Source organism: Oncorhynchus kisutch, linkage group LG16 (assembly GCF_002021735.2).
Source record: "Oncorhynchus kisutch isolate 150728-3 linkage group LG16, Okis_V2, whole genome shotgun sequence".
Classification (NCBI taxonomy): Eukaryota; Metazoa; Chordata; class Actinopteri; order Salmoniformes; family Salmonidae; genus Oncorhynchus; species Oncorhynchus kisutch.
In genome coordinates, this window is record NC_034189.2 from 35,432,447 (window position 1) to 35,447,509 (window position 15,063).

Consider the following 15,063-nt stretch of genomic DNA (forward strand, 5'->3'; position numbering starts at 1 on the left):
GCTATCTATAGGCAGCTCTCTGACACAGAAAATGTGTGTGTGTGTGTGTGCATCTACAGAACATAAACACAAACTGTAGCAAAATAAAATAAGAGATTCAAAGAAGGGATAATCAAAGGATAGCCAGATGGAGAGAGGAGAGAGAGAGAAAATATCAAAGGTGCTTTCTCCTCCACTGCCTTTGGTGTCGCCTCTAACTAGATTCACGCTATACTTCTCTGGCTGCTTTGTGTCCCAAATGACACCCTATTCCCTATTTAGTGCACTACTTTTGACCAGGGCCCATACGACCAGCTCACAGGCCTATGGTCAAAAGAAGTACACTATATAGAGAATAGGGTTCCATTTGGGATGCACACTTGGCTCAGGAAGGGGTAAGCAGCAAGCAAGACACTTAAGTACAACTTGCAATGAGGTGCAGCTGAACATCTACATTCGAATTGTGTGGGTGATTTCAAGCTTTTATATGGTAAAGTGAAGTGTCGCAACACCACTCATTACCTAGTCCTTCATCCTATGTGAATCGCCGCATGATACCCTATTGTGTAGTAGTAGCAGTCTCCGAGCAAAGGGGAAAGGCTCATTGCTTTGTACTTTTGAAACTGCCATTGAAGTAAGCCTCTTGTGATGCATAATTTGAAGTATTTAAGCTTCATAGAATAGTACAGTGGTTCCTCCTTTAAAAGTTACAAGCTTATGCCGCGACCGTTAGTGGTAGATGGTGGTATTCTGTCATTGCACCACACTATCACAAAGGGCAGTTAGAACGCCGATCTAGCGGTAGTCTAAACTGTGGCAATTAATGGAGGCGTTTTCAGTCTGAGAGTCTCTCCTCTGGCACTGGAGTCCTGCATCAGGCATCAACAACAACTGTCGGTGGTCCTGGAGTTAATTAAGAGAGAACCTGGGTAAATACAATGGGGGAATTTCACTTGACATGTGGACTGACAATTTTCGTAAAAAAAATATACACGGTGGGTGCTTTTTTTCTCTCCCTCTACAAACAGAAATAAATCATTCTAAATAACAAACTGACTTTATTTAGAAATGAGTTGGAATGTTGGCAGGCCTAAAACATATGGGTTTAACCTTCTGAATGAATTATCATATTGAATATAGAAGCCACGTCTTAATGAGTTCTGAGAGCCGATCTGTTATCCAACAATTATTATTATTATTATTATTATAATTAACCCTACATTATAATTATATAAAAGCCCATTGGATATTCTCACAGACCAGATTTGCCCTAACGAAAAATGCTTTGGCTGTTTTGACCCAAGTTAATCTGCACATGTTGTGTGTGTGTTTGATTATTTGTGACATTGTGGTTACGATGAAGAATGTAATCAAACGTTAATGTGCATTTTTTTTAGACGCTGTGTTTTTATTTAAAGTGGTGATGAAGAGCTGGAGGCATTTTGAAAACATGTTTACAAACACTTGTTTTTCACAAGTGTACTCTAGCAGGTGTAGACCATCATACAAACAATGTTTCCATGATGGGCTATTAGTAGGACATTAGACTCTTCATACATCGATTTATTTACAAAATGGTAATTTAATAGCCCGCTTACTATATGTGTGAAAATCCCACCAATTTGCAATGTATTAGTTCAGTACATTTTAGTTGCACTTCCCCCCCCATCTCCACGACCACGGGTAAAACCTTGCTGAGATAACCAATGCATTTGTTGCATCGTTGTATCGTCAATTTCTCAAGCCAAAACGTCTTGATGGCGTTCACCAGTTAATCTTGTAGGCTTGGCATAGTCACGGATGAATGTTTTCAGTTGATAACAATGTTTACACTGTATTTCTGATCAATTTTATGTTATTGTTATGGACAAAAAATGTACTTTTCTTTAAAAAAACAAGGACATTTCGAAGTGACCCCAAACTTTTGAACGGTAGTGTATATATATTAAATGTCTTACAGAGCCTTTCCATAAGTCCACTCAAGTTTCTTAAACTGTCATCAGTGAGTCGATGGCTTGAATCATCTTGCTAGAAATGGAAAACCATGGTAGATTATGTGTTTTTGGTTGATGGCCAATATTAAAAACAGCCAAATGCGTTTATGAATCGCTTTATTGTTGTATTATTTTAGGCTCCTTTCTCTTCTCTGTGCTGGAGTTCTTTTAAGAATAAAGTAGACTAGTGAAGGCAACATATTGTTGCATACTGGAACACCAAAAGTCATCCAATTGTTATAATAGGATTTTAAGCAACAGCATACCCAAGTGTGGTCAACTATTTCAGCACAGTTTTGCGCTGCCCTTAGACACACATGGGAACTGGTCTTGATAAATCAATATTCTGATTATTTTGCTCTTCACTCGCAGTCACTTAATATCCTACTCCCGACCGGTCACGTTGTACAGCGCCAACTTTTTAAATCCAGTCACCCCCCCCACCCCTCCATGTCTTATTCTCATATGTTATCTTAGTGAGTTTGTGTGTGTGTATATACTCATCTTTTTTCTCTTTATCTCTCTCCTCGCAGCTGTTCTGCAGGTATCCATATCCTTGAACAAGGTGGAGCTAAGTGTGGGAGAGTCCAAGTTCTTCAAATGCACAGGTAAGATGCCTATGGCAAAGAGAACATGCTTGTCTGTGTGTTAAATCAAATGTAAATGTGGATATGTCATCCTGAGTGTGTGGTGAGATGGGCGATGGGTTGGATGGAGGTGGTGGGGTTGTTGGGCGACATGGTTGCTCCCCATCCCACACATAATCATCCTTCCAAACCAACGGTATCAACCCTCTCCCCAATCCCTCAGCCTTCAGCTAACCCCTTGCCCATCCCACCCTGTTGCAGATCCTGTCCTATCCGCCCCTGTTTGGGGGGTCTATGTGCCATGGGCCCCAAGCCAAGTACCTGCAGCTCTGTACGGTGGCAGTGTGGGCTGGCAGTGCTTTGTTCCACAGCTCCACCCCTGCTGTGTCACTGTCTTCTTCTGCCAGCACATCACAACATGGAGCTAACAGCAGAGGAACAGGAAGGAAAGGGGCAGGGAGAAGGAATGGCTGAGGGTGGTGAGGGGAGTGAGGGGTGGAGATGGTGAGGAGAGCTTATGGACAGAGAAGAGAGGGACATGGACAGAGGGTGGTTGGTTGAGGGAGATGTAGAGTGCGGAGAGTAGAGGAAGGAAGAGGAGAGGGGCAGTGAGAAGGGTGGGAGATGGTAGGTGGAGAATAATGGGGTGAAAGTGGGGGAGAAATGGGTGAGAGGAGAGAAGAGGGATGGGAGAGAGAGAGGCGCACACAACACACACAGTCTACAATAACTAACCATGTGGGAACACATTTTCAGTCCAATTCAAAATCCTATTTTGCCTAACCTTAATCCCAAAACCTAACCTCAACCCTAAAACACACACACACACACACACACACACACACACACACACACACACACACACACACACACACACACACACACACACACACAGTCTTCTATAACTAACCTTGTGGGGGGACACAATTCAGTCCCATTCCAAATCCTATTTTCCCTAAAACCTATCCCTAAACCTAATTATAACCCTAACACTAATTATAACCTTAACCCTAAACCCCCTAGAAATATAATTTTACCTTGTGTGGGGATTAACAAAATGTCCCCAGTTGGTCAAAACATTTCCGTTTATTATTCTTGTCAGGACCTCTGGCAAACTGCATGGTTTATCTACTTGCCATTTTTCACTATTAAAAATAGTTTTATAGAGTTATGTCAGTGTTTAATCAGATGTCATTGCTAAGTGGTGCCTCTCAGTGCTCCACTCAGTCTCGAGTTACACTTTAACCACATGGTGGTTGGCAAGACATGTCAAAATATGTTTTACTTCAGGTGAATACCTCTCCCAGAGACATACAATAGTTTTACCGGTGTCCCAGCCTTCAAACAATCCCTGCACATCATGTGCCATTACCACGAGCCCTTTCTCCCCATTTAAGGTGCCACCAACCTTGTGTGATGTATGCGAAATAGTCCCTGAATGTGTGTCTGGTGTGCCCCGCTGACACCCAGACACTGAGGCATTCTGGGAAAAACTTCAAGACTCCACTGTGTCACCGACCGTGAAAGGGCAGGAATAGTTATCTAATGGTCTAATCGTATCATAGACATATATTGTATATGTGAGGATTGAAAGATGATAGAGATACACAGTAAACATCTATGGGATATGCTTTATGGTTACTGATTTATAGATATTCCATTTAACCAAAATATGGGAGCATATAAACACACAGGCACACACAAAGGGACACACATCTACACAAAACACAAATAATCAAGGTGTTCACCTTTGTTATTGACCAAGTACTTTCTTTTCACCATAATTTGCAAATAAATTCATAAAAAATCTACAATGTGATTTTCTGGACTTTTTCTCATTTTGTCTGTCATAGTTGAAGTGTACCTATGATGAAAATTACAGGCCTCTCTCATCTTTTTAAGTGGGAGAACTTGCACAATTGATGGCTGACTAAATACTTTTTTGCCCCACTGTATATATGGATATGCACACACACACACACACAAACAAACCACCCATTTCATTGCAAATTGCAAAATATATATTTATATATATATTTTTGTTGCAAATATATATATATATATATATATATATATATATATATATATATATATATATATATATATATTTCATAAAACGGCATTAGCACCCGTTCAGAAGTACGTCCTGCCCTTGCAGAAACAGCTCCTCAGTTCCTGTTTGAATCATAACACTCAAAGATTCCTCAAACACAAAATCTGTCTCACTTTCACTCTTTCACTTTCACTTTAGACTGACTTCGCTTTTCCTGATTTATTCGCCATGATATCTTCAATGAAATCATTGAAATTCCTAAATACTGCTGCGCGTAACAAGCCTCACAGCAAGTCCTCTGATAGTCAAGGCGAGAAGGGAGTTCCTTACGCGTGCATTTACAAACAAGGAATGGTGGTCCAACCCAAAACCATTACATACTGGCGTTTACCTCAGCTCATTGGCTATCTACCCAGCTAGATTTCAAGAAGATCAGTGGTCATCGGGCAGAAATACAGTCAATCAATGAAGCTTCGCTAAAATTATTGGTGCGCAAGGTAGTCATTGTTCGTTGTCTTCAAATCAGTTCACTTCGGTCAATACTCCCCGCAAAAACGTTTGGCTGTGTTGCAAACATCCAGAGGAATGCACTGAAACCAACCATGACTAGATAAACAATGGTTTCCCGTGTGTAATTACGTCGAATGCTCCGTAAAAAATTGATAGAGATGGAATTCACGGCACAAACGGTTTACAAAATGTTTCGATTTAGGCTATAAAAATGGATTTTATGAAAGAAAATGGCACTTTATTTGATCACTGGGACCCTCAAGAAGAGAAATAAGAGCAAGATATCAGAATGTAAGTCATAATTTTACCTTCAGATGTGAATGTGTAAAAACTGTCGTGGCGGAAAATGTTTCTGTTGTTGATTGCTCTTCTCAAACAAAAGCATGGTATTTGTTCTCTGTAATTGTCACGCCCTGGTCTAAGTATTTTGTGTTTTTTCTTCATGTATTGGGTCAGGCCAGGGTGTGGCATGGAGTTTTTGTATTGTGGTGTGTTTTGTCTTGGGGTTTTGGTGTGTATATATTTGGGATTGTAGCTAGTGGGGTTTTCTAGCAAAGTCTATGGCTGTCTGGAGTGATTCTCAATCAGAGGCAGGTGCTTATCGTTGTCTCTGATTGGGAACCATATTTAGGCAGCCATATTCTTTGAGTTTGTCGTGGGTGATTGTCCTTAGTGTCTTACTTGTACTCTCTGTTAGTTTGCACTGGATAGGCTGTTTTCGGTTTTCTTTACGTTTATTGTTTTGTAGTGTTTAGTCGTGTTTATGTTTTGTTTAAATAAATATGAATCGCAATCGACACGCTGCAGTTTGATCCGACTCTCCTTCATCACCACTAGAAAACCGTAACAGAATCACCCACCACCAACGGACCAAGCAGCGTGTCAACAGGCAGGAGCAGCCCAAAGAGGAGAGGCGCTATAAGGATTTCTGGACATGGGAGGAAATCCTAAACGGAGAAGGACCCTGGGCTCAGCCTGGAGAATATCGCTGCCCCAAAGAAGAACTGGAGGCGGCAAGAGCGAAGAGGCGCCGTTATGACGAGGCAGCACGGTGACTCGGAAGGAAGCCTGAGAATCAGCCTCAAAAATGTATTGGGGGGGGGGGGCTCAGGGAGAGTGTGGCAGAGTCAGGGGTCAGACCTGAGCCAACTCTCCCTGTTTATCGTGAGGAGCCTAGGAGGAGACCAGAACCAGAGCCGGTGTTGGAGGTGAGCGAAACAGAGACTGAAGGAGTTTAATGGGGAAATTGGAGGAGAGAGAAATGAGGGAGTTGCTGTGTTGGTGCTTTTTGCATGGAATTCGCCCGACGGAACGTGTCGGGGATTTGATGGCACCTTGGTTAGCGCTCCATACTCGTCCTGAGGTGCGTGTTAGTCGGCTGGTGAAGTTGGTGCCAGCCTCACGTACCAGGCCTCCTGTACACATCCCTAGCCTTGCACGTCCTGTGCCAACACTGCTCTCAAGATCTCCAGTACGCCTTCACGGTCTAGCCCATCCTGTGCCACCTCCACACTCCAGTCCTCCGGTAGCAGCTCCCCGCACCAGGCTTCCTGTGCGTGTCCTCGGTCCAGTAACACCAGTACCAGCACCACGCACCAGGCCTTCAGTGCGCCTCGCCTGTTCAGCGCAACCGGCCCCTCTCTCCTCTCCTGCGCTGCCGGAGTCTCCCGCCTGTTCAGCGCAACCAGAGTCTCTCTCCTCTCCTGCGCTGCTGGAGTCTCCCGCCTGTTTAGCGCAGCTAGAGCCTTTCTCATCTCCTGCGCTGCCGGAGTCTCCCGCCTGTTCAGCGCAACCAGAGCCTCTCTCCTCTCCTGCGCTGCCGGAGTCTCCCGCCTGTTCAGCGCAGACAGAGCTGTCAGTCTGCATAGAGCAGCCAGAGCTGCCAGTCTGCAAGGAGCTGTCAGTCTACATGGAGCAGCCAGAGCTGTCAGTCTGCATGGAGCAGCCAGAGCTGTCAGTCTGCATGGAGCAGCCAGAGATGTCAGTCTGCATGGAGCAGCCAGAGCTGTCAGTCTACATGAAGGAGCCCGAGCTGCCAGTTTGCATGAAGCAGCCAGTCTACATGGAGCAGCCAGAGATGTCAGTCTGCATGAAGCTGCCAGAGTTGTCAGTCTGCATAGAGCAGCCAGAGATGCCAGTCAGCAAGGAGCTGCCAGTCTGCATAGAGCAGCCAGAGCTGCCAGTCAGCAAGGAGCTGCCAGTCAGCAAGGAGCTGCCAGTCTACATGGAGCAGCCAGAGCTGTCAGTCTGCACGGAGCTGTCAGTCTGCACGGAGCTGTCAGTCTGCACGGAGCTGTCAGTCTGTAAGGAGCAGCCAGTCTGTAAGGAGCAGCCAGTCTGCAAGGGGCTGCCAGTCTGCAAGGGGCTGCCAGTCAGCACGGAGCCGCCAGAGCTGTCAGTCTGTAAGGAGCAGCCAGTGCCGCCAGTGCCCCCAGTCTGCCCAGCGTCGCCAGTCTGCCCAGCGTCGCCAGTCTGCCCAGCGTCGCCAGTCTGCCCAGCGTCGCCAGTCTGCCCAGCGCCACCAGACTCTTCCAGATCTGCTAGTCGACCAGACTCTTCCAGATCTGCCAGTCGACCAGACTCTTCCAGATCTGCCAGTCGACCAGACTCTTTCAGATCTGCCAGACTCTGCCAGATCTGCCAGGATCTGGTAGATCTACCTACCTGCCTGAGCTTTCTCTCACTCCCGAGCTTTCTCTCACTCCCGAGCTTTCTCTCACTCCCGAGCTTTCTCTCACTCCCGAGCTTTCTCTCACTCCCGAGCTTTCTCTCACTCCCGAGCTTTCTCTCACTCCCGAGCTTTCTCTCACTCCCGAGCTTTCTCTCACTCCCGAGCTTTCTCTCACTCCCGAGCTTCCCCTCAGTCCCGAGCTGTCCTTCAGTCCCGATCTGCTCCTCAGTCCAGTGGGTTTCTGGGTAAGGACTACTAGGCCATGGTCGGCGGCGAGGGTGGACTATCCAGGGACGAAGGGAGAGGGGACTAAGACATTAAAGGAGTGGGGTCCACGTCCCGCGCCGGAGCCGCCACCATGGACAGACGCCCACCCGGACCCTCCCTATTGTTTTGAGGTGTGCGTTCGGGAGTCCGCACCTTAGGGGGGGGGGGTTCTGTCACGCCCTGGTCTAAGTATTTTGTGTTTTTTCTTCATGTATTGGGTCAGGCCAGGGTGTGGCATGGAGTTTTTGTATTGTGGTGTGTTTTGTCTTGGGGTTTTGGTGTGTATATATTTGGGATTGTAGCTAGTGGGCTTTTCTAGCAAAGTCTATGGCTGTCTGGAGTGATTCTCAATCAGAGGCAGGTGCTTATCGTTGTCTCTGATTGGGAACCATATTTAGGCAGCCATATTTTTTGAGTTTGTCGTGGGTGATTGTCCTTAGTGTCTTACTTGTACTCTCTGTTAGTTTGCACTAGATAGGCTGTTTTCGGTTTTCTTTACGTTTATTGTTTTGTAGTGTTTACGTTTTGTTTAAATAAATATGAATCGCAATCGACACGCTGCAGTTTGGTCCGACTCTCCTTCATCACCACTAGAAAACCGTAATAGCTATTTTAAATCGGAAAACATAGTTTGATTACCAAGATTCTAATCTTTTGAAGGATGTAAGACATGTTGTAAGACATGTTTAATGTTACGACATTGTATTTTTAGTTGTCACTCTGATGTTGATCCCTGTACGGGGATCGCAGCCATAAGAGGTTTTTAAACCCTTTCCAATAAAGATCCGCTGAAGTTATTTGGATTTTTATGAATTACATTTGAAAGACTGGGTCCTGAAAAAAGGACATTTATTTTTTTGCTGCGTGTAGTATTTATTATTGTACTTTATATGGTTTTAGAATTATTTACTAAACATCTATGCGCTTGACAGTTTACACTTCAAATTAACAGAATTACAGTTGGGTAGATATCCAGAAATATTGATGGAAATACAGTACAAAACCAGTCAGTCTGATTGCACAGATCAGGTCAAATATTATTAGTTATGCAAACATACTTAGTAAAAAAGTCTAGGACAAAAATATATGCCTTCTTGAACATGTGAACATTCATATGCCTTAAAATTACTTCACCCTTTACTTTGGGCATGCTTTTCATCCGGATGTGAGAATACTGCCCCCTATCTCAAACAGGTTTCAGAAGCCTTTTTTTGTCCTAGATTTTTTTTTACTAAGTATGTTTGCATAACTAATAATATTTGACCTGATCTGTGCAATCGAACTGACTGGTTTTGTATTGTATTTCCACCAGAGGGCATCTTTGAAAAGCATTTGATAGTCTTCAATTTTGGCTGCACTAGAGAATTTAACAATGTTTTTGGAAGAACATAGTATATGGGATTGATTTGAAGAAATTTTGCTTAATTTATTTGATTAATATTATGGTGTTTATATTCCAAGAAAAACGATGAGATGAAATTGGACCTAAAACCAAATCTTCCCCAACTCTTAAGTAAATAACCCCACTCCACCCAGGCGAAAGCCTTCTTTTCGCATCGAAAAGTTCAAAAGCCGCCGTACATTGGAAAACAGTTGTCGCCCTTTGATGTAACCCGTTTGATCATCAGATATGACATTCTGAAGGCAGGGATCCAACTGGTATGCTAGAACCTGAGCTAATAATTTAACATCCACGTTCAAAACTGAAATGGGCCGATGTCCACCAGATCTTTATCTTTCTTAAGTATAAGTGAGATGGAGGCTTGGGTTAGCGTCGGGGGGAGAGAGCCCTGTGATAACGAGTCGGTGAACATATCTAATAGTAATGGGGCGAGTTGATATGAGCATTTTTTTGTAAATCGACGGGGAAGCCATCAGAGCTTGGGGCCTTGCCACTTTGCATTAACTTTAGACCCTTTGTTATCTCATAAAGATGCAGAGGGTTGTCCAGAACTTTACTCATGTCCATATCAATGGATGGGATATCCAAGTTATCTAAAAAGTTGTCCATAGCCGTATTATCTGATGGGTGGATCGGATTTGTAGAGGTTAGAATAAGGTGACACGAAGGTTGAATTAATATTAGATGGATCTCTTGTAAGATTACGAGAGTAGTCATACCTGAGAGATAAGATGAGATGCTGACTGGCATTTAAGTTGGTGTGCCAAAAGGCAGCTGGCCTTATCACCATATTCGTAGTACGTCCCCTTTGTTCTTTGCAACAGAAACTCTGCTTTATCAGTGGAAAGCAGATTAATTTGAGTTTGAAGTTTCAGACTCTGCATATAATTCAGGGGATGGTGTATTGCCAGGATTGAGTCCAGCAGTTCCTGATGTTTCCGTTTTCTTTGTTTGACATAATGAGCATTGTAAGAAATGATCTTTCCCCGTAAAACAGCTTTGAAAGTCTCCCAAAGAAGATAAGGGGAGGTGGCATCATTTTTATTTGTTTGAATGAATACATCTATTTTGGTTGAGAGAAAGTCACAATTCTTTGTTAGACAATAGGGCCGTGTTAACTCTCCAATTCAAAAAAAATGTTGCATTCGGAGTAAGTGCTAAATCCAGAATGTGGTGGGAATGGTCCGAAATCACTCTTGCAGAATATTCTGTAGTTTTAACTGAGGGGAGAAGGGCTCTATCTAAAAAAAAGTTGTCTATGCGTGAGTAGGTTTGATGAATAGGAGAAGTATTTTGGGACCGGATGGAGGTAGCGCCATTGATCAACACAACCCACGTGGGTCATGAATGTAGAAAGAGCTTTTGCCATCCCGGAAGGAGTAAGTGTACTGGGATTAGACTGGTCAAGTCTTGGTTCAATAACACAGTTAAGGTCCCCGCCCGAAGATGAGGCGGTGGGTGTCAAGATTAGGGAGAGAGGCTAAAATAGATGTCAGAAATCTAGTGTTAGGGGCGTAAACATTCCAGTTAGGGGCGTAAACATTTGCAAGTACTACAGGGGTTTGGAAGAGGGTGCCACTAGCTATTGTATAACGTCCTCCAGTATCTGAAATTATATATGAGGGTGAAAAATGTAGTAGTTTGTGAATCACTATTGCTGTTCCCCTGGCTTTGCCGTTAAAGTTAGAATGAAAAACATGTCCAACCCATGCTTTATGCAATCTAGTCATTAACACGTTGGTGCATTTCTTGAAGAAATGCGATATCTGTATTCAGGCTCTTCAGACTCTGGAGCGCTTAATTTGCCCCCCACAACCGCAAATGAAACCCTAAAGTACCACCCTGACTTGTTGTTAAACTATACATGAATCCTTATTAAAGAGGAGAAGTCAAATGAAACCCTAAAGTACCACCCTGACTTGTTGTTAAACTATACATGAATCCTTATTAAAGAGGAGAAGTCAAATGAAACCCTAAAGTACCACCCTGACTTGTTGTTAAACTATACATGAATCCTTATTAAAGAGGAGAAGTCAAATGAAACCCTAAAGTACCACCCTGACTTGTTGTTAAACTATACATGAATCCTTATTAAAGAGGAGAAGTCAAATGAAACCCTAAAGTACCACCCTGACTTGTTGTTAAACTATACATGAATCCTTATTAAAGAGGAGAAGTCAAATGAAACCCTAAAGTACCACCCTGACTTGTTGTTAAACTATACATGAATCCTTATTAAAGAGTCAAATGGAAAAGAAAGAATGAGAGAGGAACAGCATGAGCAAAACATCAGAATTTTTTATTTATTTAAATCCTCTAAAAAAGCAAAGCACAAAAATCTTTGGAAAATGCCAACGTAACCCCTCCCCCCACCACCCTCAACATTCCCACAAAAATAAAAATGATAGTACAACACCCTTCAAAGAAAAAGAAAAAGGAAAACCTTGAGACCAGCAGCAGGAAGTCTCTCTTACTCAGCATCCGGATATGTACAATTAAGCAAACAGGGTTTGTTTGCTTAAACTCTTCAGCTACTGCAACAATTAAACACGAGTACAATTGGAAGAGAGGAGTGATAGTATTAGACTCCAATGTCGTAGCAGAGTCAAAGATAAAGTGAATGTAACCGAGGACCGTCAGTGACCAACCTCACCAATCATGGCCAACGTAAACCTCGGTAGTTCAGTGTCAATAAAAATAAAGTGTAAAAAATACAATAAAAAAAATGGTATATATCAAGCAGCCCCAAAAGAAAAATGTTTATATACACAAATATTGGTGGACAGGATCGGTGTCTAACTGGCTACTAACATTGGTATCGAAAATGACCTAAAGGCTGCCAAACTGCAATGTAGGCTATAGATTGCCATTGGCGGAGCAGCAAGTTCAAAGCCTTAGTAAAATGATGAAATCAAAATGCTGTACTTTTACCAGTAATTGTCTTTGATTAAGAAACTAAAAAATATCAAATGGAAGTTTAAAGAGCAGTGAGACTGTATAGTATGTGGCCGGTGGGGATTTCCTTGTCTCATCGTGCACTAGCGACTCCTGTGGCGGGCCGGGCTAACCAGGTCGCCAGGTGCACGGTGTTTCCTCCGACACATTGGTGCAGTTGTGCTGTGTTAAGGAGCTATGCGACTTTGTTGGGTTGTGTTTCGGAGGACTCATGGCTTTCGACCTTCGTCTCTCCTGAGCCCGTACGGGAGTTGTAGCGATGAGACAAGATAGTAACTACTAACAATTGGATACCATGAAATTGGGGAGAAAAGGGGATAAAAAGGGGATAAAACCTACAAAAAGGTAGTCTGTCAGGTACTCAGCAGGAAGGTCTGATTTCTCTATTATAAAACAAGACCCAGATGGCAAATATAAAGACCCAGTCTATCTACAAAACAGGAGGCCCCTTTACACTTCAATGTTGTAATGCAAAAATACTAGCAAAATGCATAGCACTCAGAATTAAAAGGGTTTAACCAGGTACTGTTCATCCTGATCAGACAGGTTTTTTTACATGGACGATACATTGGAGATAATATACGACAACTACTAGAAATAATAGAACATCATGAAACATGAGTCCGCAAGCTAGATCCCTGCAATGTCTCATTAAAGATCTAGATAACTTTTCTGTACTCTCTGGACTAAAACCTAATTATGATAAGTGTACAATATTATGTTTTGGATCCTTAAAAAATACAACTTTTACATGACCATGCAGCTTACCTATAAAATGGTCTGATGGTGAAGTAGACATACTCGGTATTCATATCACAAAAGATATAAATAAGCTCTCCACAATGAATTTAGATAGAAAACTTGGAAATGGAGAGGTAAATACCTGTCTATTTATGGAAAAATTGCCCTGATTAACTTCTTGGTCATATCTCAGTTTACTCACTTACTTATGATGCTGCCTTACTCACTTACTTATGGCGCTGCCTATTAGTTTTTCAAATCATATGAGCAAAAAATATTTTGCTCTATCTGAGACGCTAAACCAGACAAAATAAAACGAGCCTATCTATATAATGAATATGAATTGGGTGGGTTGAGGTTATTATATAAAAGCACTAAACCTCTCTAAAAGCTCCACTCATTCAGAAGTTTTATTTGAACCCTAAATGGTTTTCAAGCAGATTAATAAGAAAAGCTCATCCATTGTTTAAAAATAGTCTTTTTGCCATGTCTCATTTTTGATTAATTGAAAATGATACTTTTTTCAAAGTATCTGTCTTTTTCAAACAAGCATTGCAGAGCTGGTTACAATTTCAATTTTTCCCCCTGAAAAGATAGAACAAATATTACTGCTGAACTCAAATGTGCTGGTTGATAAAATACCTGTATTTATGGGAAAGATGTTTGAAAAGGGTATTTTGTTCTTAAATGATATTGTAAATTGTAATGGTAGAGTTATGTCCTTCGTGGAGTTGTAAGGGAACGTCTGCTTAATCCAAGAGTACAACCAATTGATTACAGCATTGCCCTAAAAATGGAGGAGGCGGGTGGCAGCAGGAGGAGGTAGGGAACTGGTCTGTCTTCCCAATCTAAAGGATCAAAACTAAAAAATAGCATAAAAAGCATAAAAATCAATAGGAAAGTATACCAGTTTCATTTGAGGACCAGGATGTTGACAACTGTGCCATACAGATTGCAAAATAATTGGGAAGAGATTTTTGATGTACCGATGTACCGATTACATGGTACAGGGTGTATGAGTTGATATATAAAACAACGCAAGATTCAACACTTTGTGCTTTTCAGCTAAAATTATTATATAGAATTCTTGCCACCAACAAAATGAATATTTGGGGCATAAAATCATCGAAGCTCTGCAGATTTTGTTGTAAGTATACAGAATCAATAGACCATTTATTTAGGTATTGCCCTCAGGTAGCCTGTTTCTGCTCTCAGGTTTTTTTTTTCATTTTTTTTTTCAGGAATGTTCAGGAATGTTCAGGAAAGTTCAGGAATGGCTGAAAATGAATAGCATTGATCTAAAATTGACCATAGAAATAGTACTGTTAGGAGATCTGGAGAGACCAGGTCAGTCAATTACAAATATACTAATACTCTTAGTAAAGGTATTTATCTTCAACACGCAATCTGTAGATTCTACTTGATAGATTGAAATTGTACGTTAAACGTCATATCATAGTTGAAAGATATGTGTTGCGTAGAAACACGAAGTGGGTGGCCAGCAGCGATAGATCGGATGGGCTGAGGGAAGCTGAGGGTTGGTATGTGGAATTGGAGACAAGTGGGAGTGGAGTTGCTGTGTGAGAGAGAGAATGATGGTCAAAAGATAAAGGGGGAAAAAAGTCCAAATAAAACATAATAAAAGGACATTTGAAGGACACTAAGTGGCAGTGTTTTTACAACTAATGTCGGTTTGCCTGAGGCTCATGCCGTGCAGATGTTTGTACAGATGCATATACACACACTCATTCAAATAAACACATACAATAACACACACGTACATGTAATAGTGGCAGACATGCACACAAACATATACAGTTGGCATTTCTGTTATTCCAGTTGTCCTTGATGTCCTTTGTTTTAAATTGATTATTTAGTTAGATTCTTTTGCCTTGTTGTTTTCT

The 15,063-nt window shown here is 42.1% G+C and overlaps 1 protein-coding gene across 4 annotated transcripts in view; it reads left to right on the forward strand.

Moving 5' to 3' along the window:
- LOC109906638 (neural cell adhesion molecule 2) overlaps nucleotides 1-15,063 on the forward strand; it is a 400,741-nt gene that overhangs the window by 255,669 nt on the left and 130,009 nt on the right. For all 4 annotated transcript variants that reach the window (XM_031792278.1, XM_031792280.1, XM_020504449.2 and 1 more), the window contains exon 2: nucleotides 2,507-2,581. In XM_031792278.1, coding sequence (XP_031648138.1) covers nucleotides 2,507-2,581 — 75 coding nt within the window. The remainder of the gene's footprint in view (nucleotides 1-2,506; nucleotides 2,582-15,063) is intronic.